Here is a 24,124-nt window from a genome sequence, read left to right as displayed (position 1 = left end):
AAATAACTAGAAAAGTAAGAATGGGGTGGAGCGCAATTGAAGGTTCCCTCAGATAGTGAATAACAGTGTACCAATATTACAGAAGAGAAACGTGCACAACAGCTGTATATTGCCGGTATTCACCTACGGGGAGAAACATGGATGCTAACGAAAAGGGTTCAGCTTAAGTTAAGGCCAACGCATCGAGCTATGGAAAGGAAAATGGTGGACGTAGCATTTAGAGACCGGAAGCGGACAAAGTGGGAGCAAGAACAAACACAGGTTAATGACACCCTAGTCGATATCAAGAGGAAGTAATGGGCTTTGGCAGAGCATGTAATGCGAAGTCGAGATAACCGCTGACTGATCCCTAAGGCTAACGGGGTGGATTCCAAGAGAAGGCAAGCGTAGCAGGCTAAAACTCATCTCTGCACCGTAGCCGCCTTCGGTATAAGTCGCTCCTCTACAGTCGTGTCCCTCTACTGCCGAAAACAATAACAGAAGCACGGTACGCATTGCGCTAAAGGTCTGTATTAACTGACACCGGCACGCATTTCTTTTGTCATTTTGTATGCAATGTATACATTAAGGCTACATAACGACCTCCTTCTTAAACATTAGAGAAATGTAGAGCGTGTTCGCCACTCGGCCTCTGGGACCCTCGCGGTTTCACAATTTGTTATTGTAGGGGCGGACTGTGAATGCGCGGCAAGAGTATTGTAAAATTATGCTGGACAAGCAAGAAGAGTTCATTGTTATCATCTCTCCTTTTCACTCAGCTTCACCCTCTCTGTGAACCTTTCGTGCGCTTTGTTTTCGACTATGTGCTACCATACGGACCATTCTCTGCACTGCGCACCTCTGCTTATGATAATATTCCACGCCAAAAGTAACGCCCATTTGGCAGTCGTCGCAGCCATCACTCCTGCTTTAATATTTAGTCTATGTGTAATAGTACCTTAGCCGCCTTTGGTTTTTTTTGTCATGGACCATCGTACTGAATGATGGAGCACAAATGCGAAGCGGACTAGCGCCTGGTTTTCTTTTTTTGATCTTCACTAATGTGGAGATGTAAAATGCACAAACGCTCGCGGTGACGTTATTACCAGCGATTTACCGTAATACTGTGAATTTTGAGGTCTCCGAGATTCAACACAACGTCCACGTTTTGCCGACTGTAATTTGATATAAGGGAGTCAAATACTTACCAGGTGGCTAAAATTGCAGCCGTGTGCTTGGGACGCTAGAATGTCCGCGCTGTATTGAAGAAAACGGATTTACTGCTGTTGTTTATTGGATGCTAATGATGACATCGAGGGTTCAGATAGCCATAGAGCTTACAAAGAAAATTATGACGCGACGCCGGCCGTTACGAAAGAAATGCTCAGTGGCGCTTTCTGAAGGAAAAGAGAGACGAGTACGAAGTAGTATTTTATTTAGCTCCCGCCTATCACAAACCTCCAGAATGTTGAGCAGGCATGGAAGTGCCTTTTCTTTTCTAGTTGGCGTCTTCTCAGTCGTTGTCGCTACCTTGTCAGGATGTGGTCATTGCCAGTATGTCTTTGTCGACCTGAAAATCGCTCGATTGGCCCGTCCGTAGATTGCCATGGCCAGGATCAATGCTTCTTCTTCAGACACGCCTGCCAAGAGAAGTTCACTATCAGATCGCCGTCTGGACAGCGTGCACAAAATATTAGCTTGACTATATTATCGGCGTCGGCTTGCCGCAAAATATAGGAGTTATATTCAATCTACTAAATTTCACTGCGTACATTTGTCCCATAAAGAATCAAACAATCAATTAATCAACGTAGTATATTAAGCGTGAAAAGGTACGTATAGGTTTGGTCAAGTCTTCAGCGCACATGCACTGGTTAGAGTCGTACAGAGCAGGGTTTACATAGTGAGACACCTATTGAGATGTAAATCACCACCACATAAATATCTAGCCTCTCAGTGATTCAGCAAGTGCTCAATTTAGATACAGAGTCGAAATGCAAAGCGTGCTGCCTGACGACTTTTAACCGAAGCTGCACACATAGGTAATGCATGGAAGGAGGTCTCAACATTATAAACTGAAGGGCGGCAACCTAAATTGAATGAAAATAAAGGCACATTTATAATAAAACCGTTGCTATAAAATGCGCGCTCAGTTTGTCGAACACAGAAAATATTCAAAACATAGTTTATATGAGCAAGTATTAGGCCGGACAATAATGCTCACTGCGTGACTGATTACAAAAAGGAAAGTAATCTTGATCACACAACTCAAAAGCCTTCAGCACTTTTTGTTGAAGAAGTTGCTTTAATTTCAGCAGGGGTCCAACCAGGACGCGGCAGGCTTCATGTATGACAACAGCCCTGCGATAGCATCCAGATAACTGAGTGCGGCAAAGTCAATATCAGTTTGGATCATGTGCTGCAACCACACAGGCTTATTCATCAAGAAAATGAGGACAACGATGGTTTTGTTTTCGTTTTCTGTTAACCATCATTCTATGCCATATGACACTTTCATTTGAACGCGTCATATTTCCTGCCGCATGACAAATGCACCTGTTAATACATTTTACGGTCTTAATATCTCGCATTAGTCATAATTTTCTGGAATTAATCCACGGACACTGAGTTTTGTGTCCTGATTGATTTGTTTCTCTTGATGGTGAATACCATATTTTGTGATCCAGTCTGCCAAGTAAAAATCGTAAGTAGAAGCTCATACAGATTCTGACATTGACTTATGCACTGAACGCAGGCCATCAAATCATGCTGTAAACCAGCGAGTGGCACGATCACCCTGCATAACTACGATATAATGGCACTCTACGCCATTTCCGTTAACAGGCAGGCTACTAAAAATTAGCGGCTACGTCACTTACAGTGATGCCTTTCGTAAAACGCGTAATTCTGCTGCGCAGTATAAAGGTCTGAAAAAAAGCAGGAAAACATTTTCAAACAGGGCCACTGTAACAACATTCTAATGTTCTCATTTGCAAACTAAACAGGAAAAGAAAAGTACACTGAAAAATTATGTATGACCAATACTCGACTCACGGCCATCTGAATCCAGTGGAACACGTCCCAGCGCCATATATGACCATGGGACCTCCTCCGGTCTAGCATGTATCTTACTGTACCATCAGAAAAATAGATGTTTGATTTAAACTATGAATGAATATAAGCTGCGCCATCGGCAGACTAAAAAAATGCTCGAAACATTCACATTCTGCGCCATACGGTGAAGGATAGATGATCTGTTTTGTGAACATTGCGAGCAGTATTGTTTCCAGGTAAAATTTGGGCTTTCGGATGCGGGATAATGTGACTGGCAACACATCATTTAAAGGATGATTAAATAATCAGATGAAAAGGAAATGGCTTGAAGTGGGCTCATTTCTTCTGATTGTCTCTTCCGGGGCGCGCCCGACAGTGAACTTAAGCTTAAACGGCCACACTCAGCCAGCCACAGACGTCGACTCCGACCTTCCTGCAGCAGCCGCTGGTGCCGTCAAAGCTGCACGACTCCCCGTGCGAGGACACCAGGAATAGCTGCACCAGTCAGGCACATCTTCGCCTCACGATCGTCCCGAGGAAAGAAAGAGTTGAACGACTCCTCGAGTCCAGGACTTATTTCCCAAACGGGACCGTCGTCCGTCAAGTGGTAAAAATGAAGCGCCTATTTTGTCACGCTGATCAACACATGGCCGAGAAAAACAAAGGTAAATATTGATGCTTGGCGTCAGGAACCAACTCTTTGCAGGCCTCGTGCGCCAGGCGCAGAACGTAGTCGCGGAATTCACGCCAGTAGCCTCCACGATCGAGAACAGCTCCGACGGCCGGACTCTGCTATACCACCATTCGGATCAGCTGTGGGCAATTCAACACGACACGACACCACCACAAGCGACAGCTGTGATAAGTTATCCATGAAATCATCCCCAAGAAACTGAGACGACAGCTGTCAACTTCCATGCAACCTTAAGCAGCACGCCGCCTGTCCCACCAGTCTGGGCCAGGAGTCCTATACACCACCCCAACCTAAATTGTAAGCTAAGCAAAGAAAAGCAGTCCTCTGGAGGACCCCCGACCGGGGGCGGCCCGCTCTTTTAACACTGCAGCGGTTCTGGCCACATCCTGCAGCACCGCTCATGAAGAAGAATCGGTGTCCGGGGTTTCTGTTACGAAAAATCAAGACCTCAACCCGGCCAGCGTCCACGTGAGGTAGAAGAGTAATTAAGTCGCGCTGACTACGCGCAAGGATAACCCTTGAGCTCCCCTCCGCTGTCGTCTGCGTGGTTTTCATCTTTGCGTCGCAGCTGCACAGCCGCTGCGCGACCGTCTTCCAGCCCACATCTGGGAAACTGAAGAGAGCAACGTTGGAGGTGGGATTGCTTTACCGCAAAACAACGAAGATCCTCCTCCGAAGCTCATACATGGTGATGCCGCATCACCTACGACGCCCTAGACCATCAAGATAAGCGCTACAAGGATGCAACGCAAGCCTAAGATCACGGCTGCAGCCAGAAGAGTCCCGTCGACACGCTCTTCCCATGGTTCACATACACGAAGAAGCGGTGACCATACGCCGAGTAAGACGTGCAAACGCAAGAGCCAGGACATTCGATTTAGAAGTGACCATTGAAGGCGGGATATTCATCGCCCTAATCGGCACAGGAGCTGCATATTCGGTGATAAAAGAACATTAGCCACGCAGCAGAGAAAAATTATGACCACGTGATCACATCTGAACCGCGCCGTAAAGGAAGGGATAAAAAGGAGGGACTGATATCCCTACCCTTACGACGCGGTTCAGGTGTCCGCCGAGATGTGAGACAGATACTGCGCCATTTCTTTTCCCCAAAAACTAATTTTCAATCTCAATTTTATTCTCCATAGCGCAGCCTGTATTATAGTTTCCAAACGTTATCGTCTGTATTAACGCGCACAATGATTCGCAGTCGACTCGACGTCCAATCTGATGGCTATTAGTGTAACCACCTCTAAAGAAGTTGGGGCGGTATGTAAACGGCAGCCTCATAGTTTCAGTAATGTACTGCTCAATATACGCAACACTTGCATAAAAGTTATTAACGGTGCTTACTGCACTCACCGAGTGGTCTTTCAGAGATTCATCGATGCAGCCAACTAAAAGGTCTTCCTGCGTCAGACAAAGACGAAAATATTACAATTGGAGGACCCCGCTGTGCACTTTAATATGTCACGTTCGCGAAGCACTAGAAATACATGAAATTTTCCAAGCATTCAATTTCAAGGCACTTTAATTATGGACTTCAATTACATACTTACATATCTGTTTTAACCATATGAAGCTGGGCCTGGTTTTCTATGCATTTACAACTACTTAACTTTGTAGCACCACCTTGTAGCGGCCGTAGCGGCACGCGCAAAGAGGAGGAATAGCCTGAAGCGCGTGCCGAGAAGAACGCTTAGGACCTTGGCAGGCAATCATGCCATTCACGGCAGCTTGAGATATTTCTATTAAGGCTCCGCTGCCTGATCCCACCCTTAAATTTTTATTTGCACAGGTCTGGGTTGGCGCTTTATCCCGTCTCCGTATTTTGTGGTGAGTACGAAACAATAGACCATTTTTTGTTGTTTTGTCGCCGGTACACCATGTTGAGAAGACAATTTTTAGAGAAACCACTAAAACAGCTCGACCTTTGTTTGAGCAGCACAGTCATATTGTCGTTGGGAACCACCATACTTGGGTGCAGGCACAAGTCTGTTTTTACCGGCGTCCAAAATTTTACAATGGAATTAAATCGGCTACCTTGGTAATTTTTTTTCAATGTTATTTTTATTCTTGCAATTATCTTTATCATTTAACCCTTCGGCTATAAACCTCAGTCCCGATCTCCTGTGTGAGTTAAGCAGATCTCTTTTCATGTCGCTGTTCCTTTTCGTTTACTTCTTTCTTCCTTACCATTCATTTTACTTTCGTCCAGGAAATATTTATTGGAAAAACTCTCTGTGCACGCCAATTCTTGGCCGATCCCTCTATGTGGGCATGTGCCATTGTATGAGGCTAACAACAACAACCTTGGCCAGGGCCGGACGCTGCCGCCGCCGCTCCGCTGCTGTCTCCTCTTCAACAGACCTCAATAAATGCGGCCGCGGTTGCCTTCCTGGGCGACCTCCACAACTTAAACACATCTACGCCCCACCGGGCTTAAAACCACGTCTCAAGATATACCTGGTTGAATGTGGGAAATTTATCAACGATCACGCTAATGGTTGGCACAATTAAATAGCGTGCTATCAATTAAATAGAAAAGGAGGCAGGGCAAGATAATGCAGGGTTCAGTGTGATATGAAGGCAAGAAATAAGTGGATCAGGTCGCCAGCGGCTCATGTGGACTATGTTCAGTTTTACGTCACGGTCACTTTTGTAGGTTTGTAAACATTCCCGTGGAATTCCTTGGGTGCTTCAGGTAAGAATATCCTTGCGAAAATGCTTTATCATTTGGAGCAGTTGATCTTTATATTTGGCTCGTTTTCTGGCAATAAAATTCCTCAGAAGTTGTACGTTTCCGTGGGCATGTGTGTGGCTTAGTCCTGGTATTTTATGCGCATTTCTTATACCGTGCCGCGGTTAAGAAATGTGAGATTCGCACGATTCCGTAGGATTTACAGCAGAGGTGTCACATGCAGCTATACGTCCAAAACCACAAAGGGTTCTCGTATAAATTTGTAAGAACCTTTTTGCGCCTCCTTTAACTGTGCTCTCATCAGTCAGTCAAACAATCTTTTGATACAAGAGTGCGCGGTCTGAACTCCAACCACCAGAAGAGCATCGGTGCGAAGAAAGCACTCCAAATTTTTCTTAAAACTTGGCGTCATAAATACGTACCGATTCAGGTCCTTCGCATAGCCACATCATCTGTTCTTCCCGGACCTTGCGCCTGATGCAGCCCACGATTTGATCTTGAACTCCTTGCTGCGCCAGCTGCATCATTATACGCACAAAAAGGGGATCTGAAGGTTCGGTAATAATAGGCAGCAATGTCGGTCTGCAGTTCGCACTTTTGTACCGCGCTGCGCAGGTCACAGCGGGCGTCACATATTGAGGAGAGCAAAAACATTGTCATCAACATTGCCAAGCAACATTTATCCGAGTTTTTGTCCCTGCAACAAAAAGAACCAGCCGATTGACCTAGAACTGACCATGTGCAGGGGAGCCAATTATCATATCTCTAATTCGCACCCGAGTATGGGCCGCGCTCTATTAATTTTGTGTAGTTTTTGTGTACACTGCGTTTTTCAAAGAAGTTTGAACTAATCTGCTCTGGGCGTGAAACCCTGTGGCATATTGGTTTACGCTTACAGTTAAGCTGTATGTATAATGATTTATTTTTTCCAACATAGTATTGCTTTCTTGAACGGGCAACACAGTACAACTGAAACCAGATGCACGTATTGCAGAAAAATGCTGTTCCACACACAAACGGTTAGGAATCCAATGCACACACAAGCCTTTTTTTTTCAAAATATAGCTTAGGTTCTTTCCACAACGTATGTTTACTTAATTTAGCTAAATGCTACAAATAAAATAACAGTAATCCCAAATCGTTACTTAAGTCAGTGGCAGAACTCTCGCTGAAGACTCAAACTTACCTCACGCGCTCTTGTCAAGCTTCGAATGTGCCGTTCTCACATTCGTCATAAGGCCACCAAGTGCTGCACGAGGGTCTTCGGACTTTTCTGAGTTACCTAGATCGTTGTGACATTAATCTTCCAAACTTCAGCAATAAAGTGTTAAAAAACTTCTGATACAATTCTGAAATACATGTACCTATTGTATAATAGTGCCTTTCTATTCGTAACATGTATTTTATACTGCAGAATACTCGCTGTTTATATTGAAGAAGAGTTTAGAACCCCGGCAAGTATATGAGCTTCTACTTTTTTCCGAGCCTCGTAACACCTGCAGGGAAAACATACCTTATTCTTTTTCAGATCTCATGTCATGAATTCTGACTAGGATACCATTAACTTCTTTTTCTTCCAGTACCTTTATCTTCCCGGTGTTGTCTCTCCGCGGCTCATCTCTTATTATCTTTCCCACCCGTGCTGGGAATGCTGTATGATGAACTAACGTGAAACAGCTTTTAGCTTACAAATGTCATGCAACTTGTCTATTTTCTTTCATGTTTGTATGACAAATGTATAATTTTGGAACACTGAGCGCCTTTTGACTGAAATTTCTTGGATAAGTGCAGGACATTTGTACGAATAACATGTTTGATGTTATTGTTTCATAAAGTTTTTTATTGTGAATGACATGGTGAACTGTCCTTGAAGTTATATTTGGACCATTTAGTTTGCTGCAAAATATCACTTCATCGCAATAGTACAAAACAATAAAGAGGAATCTAAAACCTCTCCCTCGGGCATTCTCTCAACCCATTCATTTGTCCTAAAGTAGATACTTGGTCTAGTTGGTGCAGGTTTACAAACAATTCAAGAAAGAGGTGCCGTAGTGGAGGGCTCCGGAATAATTTCGACCACCTGGGGATCTTTACCGTGCTCACGCGTGTGCTGTGCGATGTCAGTGCACGTTAAAGATCCCCAGGTGGTCGAAATTATTCCGGAGCACTCTTGAACGAAGACCCGGATGACTTCTTGAGGGTAATCCCGACGTACTCCGTCATTATAAATGATTACAGACGGACGAGACTGAAGTATCCTCCTCCCCACAACAAATTAAACCAACAAGAAGCAGTTTACTGGAGGAAGCTGAAAACCGGAACCTTCCCCAATTTACACATGCTTAGCAAAATGTTGCTGAATCAATACAGGGACATCTGTCCATGGTGCGGTGCAACACCCACCCTGTACGATATTACTTGGGAATGGGACAGAAATAAAGCATTGCATGGCTCAGAAAATCCGAGTGCGGAGTAGTGGCAGACTGTGCTCTCCAGCGGCAACCCAATCCTCCAAAGAGGGCATGGATGACCAATCCTCCAAAGAGGATTGGTCATCCATGCCCGGCGAGCGGCCAAACTCAGCGGTGCCCTGGAATAGGGGCGCTGACCTCTGCAAGACGGAGGGAGACATCTGCTTGAAGATGAAGACCAATGTCTGACCGAAAGACCTTTTTGGAGCAGTAAAGTGTATCCTGTCCTATCCTATTCCGAAGCCCTCCAATACGGCACCTCTTTCTTCCTTTCTTCTTTCACTCCCTCCTTTATCTCTTCTCTTACGGCGCGGTTCAAGTATCCAACGACTTATGAGACAGATACTGCGCCATTTCCTTTCCCCAAAAAACCAATTATTATTATTAACACACGGGGCAACCACCTGCCACTACTGCAAAGTGGACGCATTCATTTTTTCTTTCTGGGCGCAAGCGCCAAGGCCCCAACTTGCCTACTATTTCGCCAATGTCTGTCTGGTGAAGATTCACATTGGTAGCCCCCAAAGTGGCAGCTGGGCCAACTAGGTCATGTGACCTTTTGACGTGATTGCAATCTCCTCACCTGACTTTCAACAAGCTGCCCACCGTGACAGGTAATTTTAGATCGGTCGCGAGAGGTTTCTCGGGAAGAGCAACTTCCAACCGGCGGCAGCACCTGCCATTGCAGGGCTGTTGCAAATCTTTTAAGCGCCGCACCGCTGCGCTAGGAATGGTATGCGAACTCTAAATTCAGCCTATATGGGCATGCACTCATTAGCGCTATTACGTGGTAACCTGATGCGGAGCCTAGGTGTCCTCTCCCGGTTTACTGAGCTACCGCAATGGTCCCAATTGACCGACTTTGCTGATCACTGTCTGAAGTTTGCTTGACCTTCAAAACCCAGCCTCGAACTTATACCGACGGGAAAAGTGAAGTGCTTGGGCACCTTAATTCTCACTTGATCTAACCGTGTTATATCCTTCGTCATCCATTTTGAAAAGTAGCGCATATAAATGTATAAATTATGCAATGTGCAATTCTTTCTTGAGCTAACCCTTCTTTTTTACTGTGTAATATATGGTCTAGGTTAGTTTTTTTATGAAGTGCCACAAATTTGCTTTTGCGACGAGTACTGGAATGATAATGTATTCCATATATGCTTTTTTTTTGCAAGAGCGACAGTGCGCTCCTAGAAGCATGATAGCGTCATACCCACCTCAAGCGATTTCGTTTCGCCCGCTAATTTCTTTCTCATCCTGTGTATTTGCTGTCAACCTCTGGCTAGATTCACTTTTCTATTCAGTCCCCAAGTTCCCATCTTCGCTTGTTCAAGGCGTTAACCAAATCGTTGCTAAGCCTGGTTCTTTGTGGCGGTGAGCCCACCAGGAACGTCGATTAGAAATGTTTACTTATAAAGCTAGTAGCTCAGAAATTCTGGTAGCCTCCCACAAGCTTCCCTAATGTGTCGCGTGAAATTATTTGAATCCAATGCTACTCGTAGTGAATCTAAAACTCCGGAAGGCGTTTTAATGTAATTTGCCTAGCAGGTACCGGATAAAAACTACCTACATGACTCGACATCATCTGGTTACCTTTGGCGCGATAACGTTAAGGTTCTTGGGCAGAAAATTCGGAGGCGTCGTCGGTGTTATGAGCCAAAAAAAAATAGGACGAGGTAGGGTGGCCCAGTTGGCCGCCCTGTCCACCCTGGGTGGACACATTGTGTCCAGCCTGGGGTAAAAGATTCTGCTAGGCCTCGCGCACCCCAGTGAAGCAGCAAGAGTACGAGCCTAGGTGGGCGACCGAGGTTACGTGACCTCATGATGTCATTATAACCTGCCTCTCAGATTGCGAGCTAACGGATCACCTGGCAGGTGCCAGTTAAATTACTGACTGGTCCCGAGTGGTTGCTCGGCAGGAGTAACATGGGTCACGCAATTCAAATTAGAGAAAGCACCTCCCATCAAAGGGTAGCGGTGCACCGATTAACAGCGGCACCACCACGCCAGGAGCGCTATGAGGTCTTTTAGCCATCTATGAATGCCTAGTAGAGAATGACAAATTCCGCATTAATGACCCAGAAATTAGCTGATCAGCGCTGGCTACTTGCTGCGAAAAATCTTTTAAACTGTAGCATAACGCTCTCTATTACATCTGTCCGCCCTACTGAAGTGAGAAGACAGTCTAACAAGCCCTACCATGGGGTTGAACAGCAAATTATTGCATCATAGTTCTGGCATAAAAGGGTGTGCGCATGACGTAACCTAACAGCCATGTGGAGCCTAGGCTGTGGCCTTCATGAACGCAATGAATGAATGAATGAATGGATGAATGAATGCCCGCATTGACCAAGCAGGAGCATTCCAGATTTATAAAAGTTATCAATCACCCCCAGTTCCTACCTTTTTCTTGTGGAAGCGCTGTTCGAATCCGGTCATTCCAGCCAGGCACGACTTTAGGCGGCTATCCACTGCAAGGGCAGCAAGGCGGTAAAACTTTACTCACAGCTGACCAGCATCCAGAAACCGCTCCTGAGCTATTTTATAGTCCCCTACTGACTGTCCAGATCGTGGTGTTCACTCTTCTTTTATTTAAAGACTACTTTATGTTGCTAGAGGGCGTCAAAGCAGAAGGTTACACATGCAAAATGGGGTTTCTTCATTTGGTCACTGCCGTTTGATGATATCCCCAAGCATACTACATAAATTTTTTCCTGGCATGAATAATAATAATAATAATTGGTTTTTGGGGAAAGGAAATGGCGCAGTATCTGTCTCATATATCGTTGGACACCTGAACCGCGCCTTAAGGGAAGGGATAAAGAAGGGAGTGAAAGAAGAAAGGATAATAGGTTCCGTAGTGGAGGGCTCCGGAATGAATAATTTCGACCACCTGGTGATCTTTAACCTGCACTGACATCGCACAGCACACGGGCGCCTTGGCGTTTTTCCTCCATAAAAACGCAGCCGCCGCGGTCGGGTTCGAACCCGGGAACTCCGGATCAGTAGTCGAGCGCCCTAACCACTGAGCCACCGCGGCGGGTTTTCCTGCAAGAGTGGCAGATCGGGCTAGTTGGTATTTTTCCATAATGCGATACAGCGCGAATAAAGACGGGGACGAAGCGAGACAAGACACCACAGCGCTGGAAAGGGCCCGAGGAACTAGAAATATAACTTGCAAGAGTGGCAGATCGGGCTAGTTGGTATTTTTCCATAATGCGATACAGCGCGAATAAAGACGGGGACGAAGCGAGACAAGACACCACAGCGCTGGAAAGGGCCCGAGAAACTAGAAATATAACTTGCAAGAGTGGCAGATCGGGCTAGTTGGTATTTTTCCATAATGCGATACAGCGCGAATAAAGACGGGGCCGAATAAAGTTCCTCGGGCCCTTTCCAGCGCATTGGTGTCTTGTCCCGCTTCGTCCCCGTCTTTATTCGCGCTGTATCGCATTATGGAAAAATACCAACTAGCCCGATCTGCCACTCTTGCAAGTTATATTTCTAGTTCCTAGGGTTTTCCTGGCATGGCAAAGCCTCAATTGAAAATAATGTCGCGTAGCAGCGTAAACGGATTCCTTGAACTTCACATCCAGCACATTTCGCGTTTTATTCTGCACAGTTGAGAACAAAAACTTCATCTGAAGCACATTTCCGCAAAGGAGAGTGTTTTTCAGTGAATTTTTTATTATGCTGCACTTTAAATTGCGTCAACATTGCTCTAGCATCAACCTGGCTGACCTATATTTTTTGTCAGGTTTCTTTCTTAGCAATTTTCCTTGAATGTCTCAGAATACTGAAGCGTATTCTAAGATGAGCCTAACACATTTTAAATCAGGCATTTTCTAATTATATAGTATGAAGATTTCAGATTTCATTGAATAATATTTACTGTTTCACCGGCACAAGAAACGACACTCTTTACTTGTGCTGATTATGAGCAATATTGCCCCAGGACGACGCCAAGTTAACGGCACACTTAAGGGGAAACTGATACGTGAGTTTGGCGGATTAGAACACATGCGAGTTTTAAAAGAAGGTAACCTTTTCTAACCCATAAAGTTGCGCAAAAGCGAAGTATACGTGACGCCAATAATCGCGCATTCGAACATCTGCGGCTTCGTAGAGTCAACTGCTCCTTCTTGTAGAATGCAGTCGTCAAAGAGAAATGACCGCCGAAATACGAAGTAAGCAGCGTAGAGAACGCGGAAAATATTGCAAACAATGACACCCAAAACAACAGAAAAGCCAGAAAAGCTGGTCGCAAATAGCAAACATTGAATCTTTCGCCTCTCACTGTGTGCACTCAAGGTGCTTGTAGCCGTTATACGCAGCAAGCTCACAGCGGAAATCTGTCAATGGCTTTCGCCTTCTGGTTTTCTTGATTAGTAGGTCAGTACAGCGGTTTTTCTATATACACTGCCATGCAATCGGCTACTCTAAGCTGGCTGAAGGTGTTCTAAAATTTTTAACTGACTGTTTCAATATAGTAAAGTGAGTTCTGAAATGCAATGGTTTTATTACTATTCGCTCATGAAGCGAGCGTATTAATGCACGTCATCAACATGTGCAGCGCAGTGCGAAAGGGTTTCCTTGCCTGTTTTCAGCGCAGTGGAAACCCCACATGATTTGAGAAATACAATAAAAATATACTTGTATGACATAAATCATCTCTGATTGGACTTGTTAAACAAAATGAAATACTGCATGTTCGTATACCACGTGTTACAATTCTGCGAAAGCAGCTAGATTACCTTTGGAAATAGCGCTGGTGCTTTTGCTCTCGTTAATTTTTTTACTCTGAGTGTAGGTTTCACATACGCGACAGAATGTATCCTGGTGGAGTGAAAGTGGCCGGAGGTGGGTGCAGGGATGTGGTGGGCGGGTTGGCAATCGTCTTGTACCGTGCCGCTGTGACGGCAGACTTGGCAGCGGTCTGGCTCTGGTGTGGGGACGAGTTTGTTGTCTTGAGAACTGGTGCCTCTAATTCGTCGGAAACCTCTCTGAGAAGTGCGTCGTAGAATTCCGTAACTATGTTCATTTTTCACGTTCGATTAATTGGGGAAGACCCGGTGCTTTCAGATGAAAATTTCTCAGTAAAGCAGCCGCAAGCAAAAAAAACAAACATTTGTGGTGTTCCCGAGGAATAATGCGTCCATCTTTCTTCATTTGACATTTTTCTTTAGTGCTCCTTTTATTATTATTATTAGGCATCGATCTTGTTGGAAAAATTCATGTAGCATACGAGGCTTGGCCTAAGCAGTTTCATTTCTGTTATAGAACAAACTTCAAGAAATGGTATTGAAAAGTGAGATTCAAAGAAGTTTTCGAAGTGTAATACCATGCTGGAATATCAGCCCAGCCTCTTTGCTTATGATCAATATAAGATTCAGCATTAACTTTTCTGTACAAAATGCAGTCATTTATCAGCAGAGAGACAAGAACTAGATAATTCTGGAGAAATATTATAATATGTACTGTATATTGAAGCGGCCTCCGCAGAGATGCCTACAGATCTCTTTACGTTCGAAACCGTGATCTTCCTTAACCTGCACATAAGTCTACGCAAATTCTAACGTAGGGCGAACTAAATGTGGCGCAGGGGTCAGTGCTCAACGTTTGACTTTGTTGCCTCAAGCATTACTCCATTAAACGACAAAACATTATTCTCTCAGAGTCTAACAGCACAGGCATCATGAGCATAGCTAACTTTCCTGTAGATTGTCCTATAATCGGCAGTGCCAACTATGGCAGTTAGTATCATAATTTCTAGTTTTTGCTAAGACTTTCTGAAAATGTTTCTGCAGTTTTCTTAAAAAATCGCTGGCCTAAGTTAGTTGCCCCTTAGTTAAAAGATCGGGCGCGAGCAGTGGTGTCCGTTCATAGTCTTCTCTTTCATCTTCAGTTCTTTCTTCTCTCCTCTTTTTTTCTCTCTTCTTTTTGTCGTCGTGTTCAAATTCTTTGCAATCCCCTTGCTCTTTGTGCAACTGTTCTTTTTCTCTTCCATTCCATCTCTGTCTGTTCGCTTGGCTTATGTATTCCTCTTCGCTTCTGCTTTAGTCTTCTCTTCTTCAGCAGGCAGCATAGGCGAGGGGGCTCTGGCACTCAACTGCTGATCCGAAGGTTGTAGGTTCGATTACGGCAGCAGCAGCCGTCTTTCGATGATGGCTAGAGGCAAAAAAAAGCCCATTGGTTGCGCCATGTCAGTGCTCGTTGGAGAACCGCCGCTGGAGTAATTTAATCTGAAGTAATTTAATTTAATTTAATCTGGCGGGTCGATTCCGGCCACGGCGGTCGAATTTCGATGGAGGCGAAATTCTAGAAGCCCGTGTACAGTGCGGTGTCAGTGCACGTTAAAGAACCCCAGGTGGTCGAAATTTCCGGAGCCCTTCACTACGGCGTCCCTCATAGCCTGCGCCGCATTGGGGCGTTAAACTCCCATAAATCATATATCATAAATTTAATCTGGTGTCCTCGCCTACGTCGTGCGTCATAGGTGCTGCATGCGTCTCTTCGGCACGTGAAATACAATTCACAGTTAAATTCACAATGTCTCATTTCTTTTCCTATTCTTTCCTTTCTTCTTCTCTCTCTTGATTTGGCCCTCGGCTTGGCTTGCATTGGAATGCAGGTTTCTACGGCAACTGCCACAACCACTGGCTCCAGTTACACGCCTACTCGGAATTTTCTCCGCAGAGCTGCGTGTACAACGCTGTCTGGACTCGAAACCTCAAATTATTGCTCAGAACGCCATACCTATTGAACCGCAGGTTTACTGCATGAGAGATTCACCGCTTAACATGTAAAATGACGCAAGATCGTTCGTAACCTTGCTCTGGAGCAAGACACACATGAGTTGGGATGAAGAAGAAATACGCACGTCTGTCGCACACTTCCCCCTCATTCGTGCTGTCCGTGGTGCTCTCGAATGAATGCACGTGCAGAACAATGCAAGCGAGGATGAGAACTTCAAGGCTCTTCGTGGATCCCATGTGGTTGCACTATTCCCCTAGAACAGAACTGCGAAAAAAATGAGCGTTTTTAAGAAGTTTACCGTATCAATATTTGAAGAAAAAAGACAATCGGGACTAAAGAAACAGGAAACAGATGAAAGAAGAGGCGCACGAAAGGAACACAAAGCGAAAAAATGAATATGGCGAAAAATTGCGGAAAAATCATGAATAGACGACACTTATGCATTATGTATTTGTGAACACCCGCTATCGCCTTCTCGTGTGATGACTTCGTTATAACACGGTCATGAGTTTAGGTATGTCATTCATACGCCTCGTTTCTTTAACATCTACAAATTCCTTGTTCATTCTTTTTTGTGCATTTCATTATTCTTGTTAAAATAGCGTTGTTACTAAGGGCTAATGTCGGATTTATATAGTATATAAAAGAGGATTGTTACTAAGGACTAATGTTCAGGCCAGATACAGAGAGGATACTGTTTTTGGCGGATTGAGACATGTCACGATGGTGAAGTGTGGTTGAACGAGCAGCCTTCTGTTTACTAGGTACAAACATGAATCATATGGGTTTAAAGCAGCACAACTGAAAGTTGCGACCCGGGGAAAGCTTAGCGCCGCTCATTTCAGTGGCTCTGAAACACCTTCAGACGAGAGTGCATAAAGTCGCTCAGTCACTACGTTCTCTCGTCATCAGCACGTGAGCTTAATAATATATTTCGTAACGCAGCAGAGAACCCAGAATAGCGCGCGAAAGTTGGCGAGTCATTTCCGGTGTCTTTTTCATCCTCGCGCACTCCTCCATCGCACGCTCCTGCGTAACTTATTTCAGATATTTCAATTGGCGAGACGCGTTCAGGCGTCACGAAGCTACCTTGGCCGCGGCCACTCAGCAGCGTGGCTCTGGCGAGTCAGGAAGCTCCGCCCTCCTGGAAATTCTGGGGCCGCGTCGGTGATGGCGCCCGCGAAAGACCGCCAACTTTTGAGCGCACGAAAAGCAATGTGAGGAGATGAAAAGGCGCGAGGACGCTGAAATACAAATTTTGGCTGCAGTTTACGCAGCTTCAGGAAAACGCATTAGAAAAAAAATGATGGAGCATATTCGTGAAGCAGCGTCATTTAACAACCCAGGAATCCACGAATTTATAGAGAGCCCCTTAAGAGCCCCTTTAGCCTCCAGGAGGGCTTTTGTCGTGCAGGTATCAAGAAGCAAAAAAAAAAAGAAATGTTCCCACCTGGCTTACCATTGTAATAATTTTCATGACAAGGGAGATGAAAGTAAATTTGGGGTGCGAATAGAGCCATCTTTTAACATTATCGATAGTTAGCACTGCGATAAGCTCGTGTTTTTGCAAACTACTTAATTAGAAGAGCAAGATGCATTTTGCGAAACGTAAGAGATTCTAGATTTGTACCTAGCAATATATGCCTGCATTACCAGCCTGATAATAGATAACATGTTGCTCTTACGAATGCTCAGAAAGTAGTCTCTTTACTAAGGAGCATTTCCAGTATTAACGTCATTTAAAGTAATAATAAGCCGTTAAGTGAATAGCGTATTTTGCTCCACCATAAAAAGCAACATATGGCGCAATATCGCATCGGAGAAGGCGGCGCGGGTTTGAAAGAACGCTACACTATATGCGGACTTTGTGTGCTTAAATGAAAGCAAAATGCGTACAGACATTTCTCTTCATTTTCATACGTGCCTGCCACAGCTTCCTAGCATTTTCGCAAACTTAGAACATTGCCTCAACACGTGCCTAGTCGCCGTGTAATCCCCACAATTCCCTTACCAACCCCTTCCTCTTGGACTGCCTGGTTGGTCACCCACCAGTTAGACAACCAACTCACCCCAATGGAACCAGCTCGTTCAGTTCTCTGCGACGAAAACAGAATTGCCTGAAAAGTTCTTTTTCTCTCTCAATTCATTCACGGCTTATCAGCTTGGAAGCCTTTAACCATTGCTGGCGTCAGAGAAGACCATGGCTAATTTTGTTGAATGTGACTGATATAGGCTAGTTAAGAAATATCAATATTCGTTTCTTTAAGGAATCAATTAACGGTCATTTATGCCTCGAGCGTGGCACGCATGACATAGACAACCGGATACAATTCCTGGTAAGACACACGGAACCGAATTTCCGTTCTGTATAATCATGTTGTATGGATGGAGACTCGGATCCGTTCCTCCCACTGTGAAGAACTTTCTGACGTCCCGTAAAAGTTGGCACGTGTGTTGAGACTTGTGCAACACACTGACTGAAAAAGCTAGGGTTAAGTTTAAGGCTGGCGACTCAGGTACAGCACTTCATGATTTGATGTGCTAAGGAAAACGACGACCTTCTAGTTCTTTTATCAATGCCTTAAGTACAATGCTCTAGTGCAGAATTTTGAAAGCTAATATTTATGGCCTACAATTTGAGAAGCAGGCTGGATGTAATACTGCAACCGTGTTTCAAATAATTTAAAACACAACGCCACTCCACAAATACATTATTTCCAAGTGCCACCGACCGCAAACTTGTAGCGCGAGCGCTCGAGCGCATGGCTCAAACATCAGCGTCGCAGGTCGTTAGACGCTGTGTCCGATACGCGTTGCTCTTGGTGTTTGCGGCGGCTGGCGTTAGAGGGTGCTCTGTTCGATGTGGCCGTTCTTTTGATGTGTCCATTCGCAGCGGGAAAAGAGGGTTCGAGACGGGGCTTTTCGCCGCCTTTATCCTGCGGTTGCTTCATCACAGACGCGGCTATTCGCTCGCAATTTTCTTAAATCTGTAGCCCAATATGGGCATGGGAAGGTTGTATAGCTTGCGTGGCTTTCGATATTGGTGAAGCATCTGGATGGCTGTAGGGATGGCTTGACGGACGGACGGATGGATAGATGGATGGATGGATGGATGGACGGACAGACGGACGGACGGACGGACGGATGGATGGATGAATGGATGGATGGATGGATGGATGGATGGATGGATGGATGGATGGATGGATGGATGGATGGATGGATGGACGGACGGACGGACGGACGGACGGACGGACGGACGGACGGATGGATGGATGGATGGATGGGTGGGTGGATGGATGGATGGATGGATGGATGGATGGATGGATGGATGGATGGATGGATGGATGGATGGATGGATGGATGGACGGACGGACGGACGGACGGACGGACGGACGGACAGGTGGCTTGACAGACGGACGGGCGGACGGTTGGACTTATGGATGGATGGATGGAAGCACAGACAGACGGATGGATAGATGGAAGGAAAGAAGTAAGTAAGTAAGTAAGTAAGTAAGGAAGGAAGGAAGGAAGGAAGGAAGGAAGGAAGGAAGGAAGGAAGGAAGGAAGGAAGGAAGGAAGGAAGGAAGGAAGGAAGGAGCATCCCCTTTGAAGTGGAGTAGTGGCAGTTGCCACCGTGCGCGCCTGTTTTACATGTTTTTTTTTTCATTAATTTTTCCTCAGCCTATCGTCTATCGTCAGCTGCCGGAAACAAGCCTATAAGCATGTTGTCCGATCGAGCGGCCTGCTCTCCGCGGCGCTGGCCTGTCCAAGCAACGTGTTCAAGTATTGGTGTTAAATTTGCACGCCGCGGTGCATGAAAAAGAACAGTCGTGTGCGTGCACAAAACAAACGCATGTTGTTTAATGCCAGTAGTGTCATTTCTATACTGAACTTACTGTCGGTCGATAGGTAAACTTACCAGAGAGGTGAAGAAACTGGCTTTTGTTTTCTACGACAATGATTTCAGCCACTCGTTGTGGTTAAAAACAGCCCTAGCGTCGACCTGTAAGAGAAAATACGAGGTATTACTGACATGTGCGCTCTGTACTCTGTGCTAGTCATAATAGTTTGGCGCTTACTCATTCGAAGTTCAGCATTAAAATATAATATTAAATACACAAGGAGTTTCAGCAAAACCAATCACTGATATTTAAAACTAAGGTTTTTGAGGTAAAGAGATGAGTTTTGCGGCATAGTAGTAGCAATGTTGGAAAATGTCAGAAAATAGCCGAATGAAGTTGGCAGGCTAAGTGATCAACTAAATTATATTAGCTTAGTTTTGAGCTACTTGCATTGGCATCTGGGTGCAATTTCAGATTTGTAGCCTGTCATTAGTAATAGACATATCAGTTTTTATATTTACGAAAACGCGATTACCCTCGGCGCTGTGGCACGAGAAAATTTGGCTACATCCACTAGTTGCGGGAGCTGGAGGCGTTGCTTTGCGTGGATGCTTCTCGAAAGCGCTTGTATTTTTACGATACACGATCAATTAGTTCAGCGACAGCTGCGACAATAATCACATTATCGAAATTATAGACTGATACGGCGATTACAAATGGCCGGTTACAAATAACTCGTTGCAATCAGGTGTCTAATTTTAATACTTAAGGACTTAACTATTAGAGTTCAGTTAATTCTCAGTTAACATTATTATCTTATTTTCTGACATCCGCCAACACTGATATTAATACGCCGCAAGAAGCTCTATTCACCTATCCAACACTATTATCAAAAATCAGTAATCGGTTTCTCTGAAACACCTTGCATATTATTCGGTAGACTAATCGACGTTCACTATGCAATCTCATTTCAGTTTCGCCCCGTGGACCATGTCATTTAAATTTGCAGATATTGTCTACGCCGACCACTTAGTGCACTATATTTGGTGCGCTCGTCACTGTAGACATTTGAGCACACTGGTCAGTGTTAGACAAGATAATTGAGGCATATTTTTATAATGCATCGAATGTTAGTAACTACGTCAATTGCTTCAATTCGGAAATCCGCCGCGGTGGCTCAGTGTTTAAGGCGCTCGTGTACTGATCCGGAGTACCCGGGTTCGAACCAGACCGTGGCAGCCGCGTTTCGATGGAGGCGAAACGCAAAAGGCGCCCGTATGCTGTGCGATGTCAGTGCAAGTTAAAGATCGCCAGGAGGTCGAAATTATTCCGGAGCCCTCCACTACGGTACCTCTTTCTGAAAGTCTGAAAGTCTGAAAGCTGAAAGTCTACACCAACCTCGGCGCAAGAGTTGCCGAAATGTGGCCGCCATGGTGGTGATTAAACATTCAAACCTTGAACAGCCCAATGCCGTAACCTCTTAGCCAGCACGCAAGATATCATTCTTTTAGCTTTCGAGCCATTAGTGCTCAACTAAGATTGTGCCGAGGCGCAATTTTTTTTAACCACGAGCAACACAAAACATGAACATGATCGAACTCACCGAACTTCACAGGTTTGCTGTGCTGGCACTCTCAACGCTTGACTTCTTAATTTCTTTTTTTCTCGACATGAACGTCTCGAGTTGCGCCTGTATTATGTAAAGTGAATCGGCGTTAATGCGAAACACAGCAATTTGTCTGCAGCTGCGACTTCGTCGTTAGCGCCTTCCCCTTTTATTCCTCAGCAGAGGCGAGATTCGCTGAGTCTTTTCAAATAGCTACGACCTTAGTACGAAAGCCTACGCGTCATTCACAAACTGCGTGCCTAACGCCGCGTAGATTAAGGCATTCTTCTCTGAAAGCACTCCAAGTCTCTCCTTTTCAAGCGCGAATGTAAAGCGCTCAGATTAAAGTTGTGAGCCAATACGTCTTCGATTTTAAACCTGCGAAGTAACGTTTCAAGAAATTACAAATGTGGATGATTGGCATTCGCTTTTATATGCTGGCGGCCGCTTAATAAACCATTTCACGAGGCTTCACTCAAGGCAGTTTGAATCTAACTTTGCAGATTGTAAACAGCCAACTAAAACTCAGTTATAAGACGAAAGTGGAGTAGTTCTTGCTATTGTTAAAAAAAAGTAGGGAAAAGTAAACTCTTGAAGACTATTCATCTCTGCGGGAGCCAATGTATAGCAGCAATACATGCCGCGCTTCGCTCTAGATAAGAGCGCCCATTTACAAGGCAACGTAGAGTAGATTTACCTCAGTAACGTCATCTCAAAGTAACCGCTACAAGCAAGTCAAATCGATATTTATTAAATCTAAAATTTGTCACTATGCACCGACGTAGAAATATAAAGGTTATATATAAAGATTATATAGAAATATAAAGATTATACTCGGGCCCTCGAGCAATATGTCATAACAAAAATTAATCAGCGGGCACTGCAGATTTTAACAAAAATAGGAACAGAAAAAGATGAAAAACAGTTACAGTTCAAAGCTAAGCAAGCAGGAATTATCCACAGGAGAGAAAGATATAGAAACATCAATTTCGCAACAAAAACTCTTATCAATATTCTTGAAACTATTTATCGTTTACAAGTTTGAATTGAAAAAGATTGCATCCGTTCATGGTCCTTCGCATGGTCTTTCGAAGTAACAAACTATTTTAAGCTACAAACCTAAAAGAATATGCTGATCACATAGTCTACCTACTACAGTTAATATTTTGGAGAACCTTCAATCGTGTTGTCGCTTTACAATACCGAAACCTTTAGCGAGGGAACTCGATAACGCCATATAATACCTCCCCGCCCCCCCGCCCGGCAATGTTCTTATTAGTGCACAGATATTCTCGACAGTACTTCGGCAATACCCACGCCGTTTACTTCATCGAAATACAGCAGTCTGTTTGAATACCTTCTTAAGTTTCTAGCTGTCGTAAGATTTAAATCTGGCGCACTAGAGATCATATCTGCGCTGTTTCCGAAACACTTGATCGTACCCAAACTGCACTCTTTAACAGTTATTCCTGGTGTACTCTTCGGGGAACTTAAGTACGGTGGCGCTGCCAGAACACTGTGCGGGCACCCATGGCTCCTGTGTCGTGCCATCGCGTTTTAACTTTTTCTCTCTTTTCATGCAGTCGTCAGGGTTGCTTTCATCGAGAATGATACACGTGACGGGACAGTGTGTTAGCCGAAAATTCTCGACGAATGAAAGTGCTGCCTTTCGATTCAGGGATTCAGTGTGTAGTTATGCAACTAGCGTAATTAATGAGGCCTGGGATTAATAGACGTATAAGCTGATATCATAAATCGCTTGCTGTAACCCAACTGCCAATAACATTGGTATGCAGTGGACCTGGACATATTAGGTTTGTGTGGTGAATTATGAGAGAAATGTAAATGAAATGTGCCTCCTTTTGGACAATTTTTCATTGAATTTTCTGTTGCCATAGAAATAAAATCTTTTTTTCTTTCATTATAGAACCCTGCTTACGAGAAAAGGAAAAGATATTTCACATTTACAGCTCTACACCTCGAAGGGCAGACATGTGCAACTCCGCTTAAAAATGATAACATTAGCAATGCATGGGACTAAACATGAACTGTTTTTGTACAGTTAGAACGTAGCGCAGCGGCTGTGTTGAATTTTAGGCTGGGATTATCCAAATTCAGTTCTGCGACCGAACCTCAGATTGCCCGCGCTCCGGCTAAACCAAACAATTCTGGACGAGAGCCTTTTTCAATGGGAAAGAGCTTATGAATGCAGTTTTTTCATAAATTGTAAGATTTTGCTGTAATAACTATTACATCCTCGGATATCCTCTGGCCGCCTTGCATTTTTCTGCTATTGACGTTTTTGCTGTCTAAAAGAAGTTCGTTTTGGTTTTTTAATGGGTTGTTTATGGGAGTCTTATTGTTCGATGCGAGACAAATTTTAAAAGAAAGAATATGCTACGTATAGGAACAATGGGCCATTACCTTCACTATTTACACAACAGTATGTTACTAGATCCATTATTCCAATTTTCGTCAAAGAATGTTCGACATGATTCTCGACGATGGTTTTCGCTGTAAAGCAAGGGTGAGTTCAGCGCAAAAAGTGCTGCTCAGAACGAGGTGTTGTATAAGTATTGGGCTGCCTAAGATAGTTATAGGAACCCTCCTTGAGGCCCTGTCAGGCGACCAGTGGAATTTGAGCATCGTGGGACATTGGACAACGATGAGTGCATCAATACGGATAACTATTCAAGCATCGAGAGAAAACGTCAGCGCTTTGCTAGGCGCTCACAAACTTTTTTGGTATTTTGCGTGGTATGCAAGAATCTACTGGGGACACTGTTGCTTTATTACGCCTGCAGCAAGTGAGAGTGCGCGCTGATGCCAGAGTTTGCATCCGTCCTGCTGTATAGAACTTGAAAAGAAAGGCTTGCTGCATGAAACCTAAACATTGCGGGCACTGCGGGCCAACCGACTGTAGAGTTAGCCTGTACAGTTAACAGAGACACACATGCACTGTTTACAATGCCTCCGTGTAAAGTACTGGCAATGAATGTTGTGTGGCTAGACGTAATTTTG

At 44.5% G+C, this 24,124-nt stretch overlaps 1 protein-coding gene across 1 annotated transcript; it reads right to left on the bottom strand.

The window, feature by feature from the left end:
• Positions 1 to 1,397: 1,397 nt before the first annotated feature.
• On the bottom strand, positions 1,398 to 21,345 carry LOC144100414 (uncharacterized). Its single transcript, XM_077633372.1, has 8 exons — positions 21,101 to 21,345; positions 19,575 to 19,658; positions 15,780 to 15,919; positions 11,303 to 11,370; positions 6,851 to 6,946; positions 5,090 to 5,137; positions 2,859 to 2,906; positions 1,398 to 1,619 (listed from the first exon to the last, which is right to left on the bottom strand). The coding sequence occupies exons 3-8, from the start codon at positions 15,889 to 15,891 to the stop codon at positions 1,596 to 1,598; spliced, it is 396 nt and encodes a 131-aa protein (XP_077489498.1). The 5' UTR covers positions 15,892 to 15,919; positions 19,575 to 19,658; positions 21,101 to 21,345; the 3' UTR covers positions 1,398 to 1,595.
• Positions 21,346 to 24,124: the final 2,779 nt, after the last annotated feature.

This window comes from Amblyomma americanum, chromosome 8, assembly GCF_052857255.1.
Source record: "Amblyomma americanum isolate KBUSLIRL-KWMA chromosome 8, ASM5285725v1, whole genome shotgun sequence".
Taxonomy (NCBI): domain Eukaryota; kingdom Metazoa; phylum Arthropoda; class Arachnida; order Ixodida; family Ixodidae; genus Amblyomma; species Amblyomma americanum.
This window is presented reverse-complemented; position numbering and strand designations above follow the sequence as displayed.

Bases quoted from the DNA above. Each gene is read 5' to 3' on its own strand.
- LOC144100414 (XM_077633372.1), bottom strand. From the start codon at position 15,891: ATGGGATCCACGAAGAGCCTTGAAGTTCTCATCCTCGCTTGCATTGTT. The intron at 5,138-6,850 runs GTACGTATTTAT...TGTCTGACGCAG, and splicing joins TATGCGAAGGACCTGAATCG to GAAGACCTTTTAGTTGGCTG. The intron at 2,907-5,089 runs GTGAGTGCAGTA...GCTTTTTTTCAG, and splicing joins AATCTCTGAAAGACCACTCG to ACCTTTATACTGCGCAGCAG.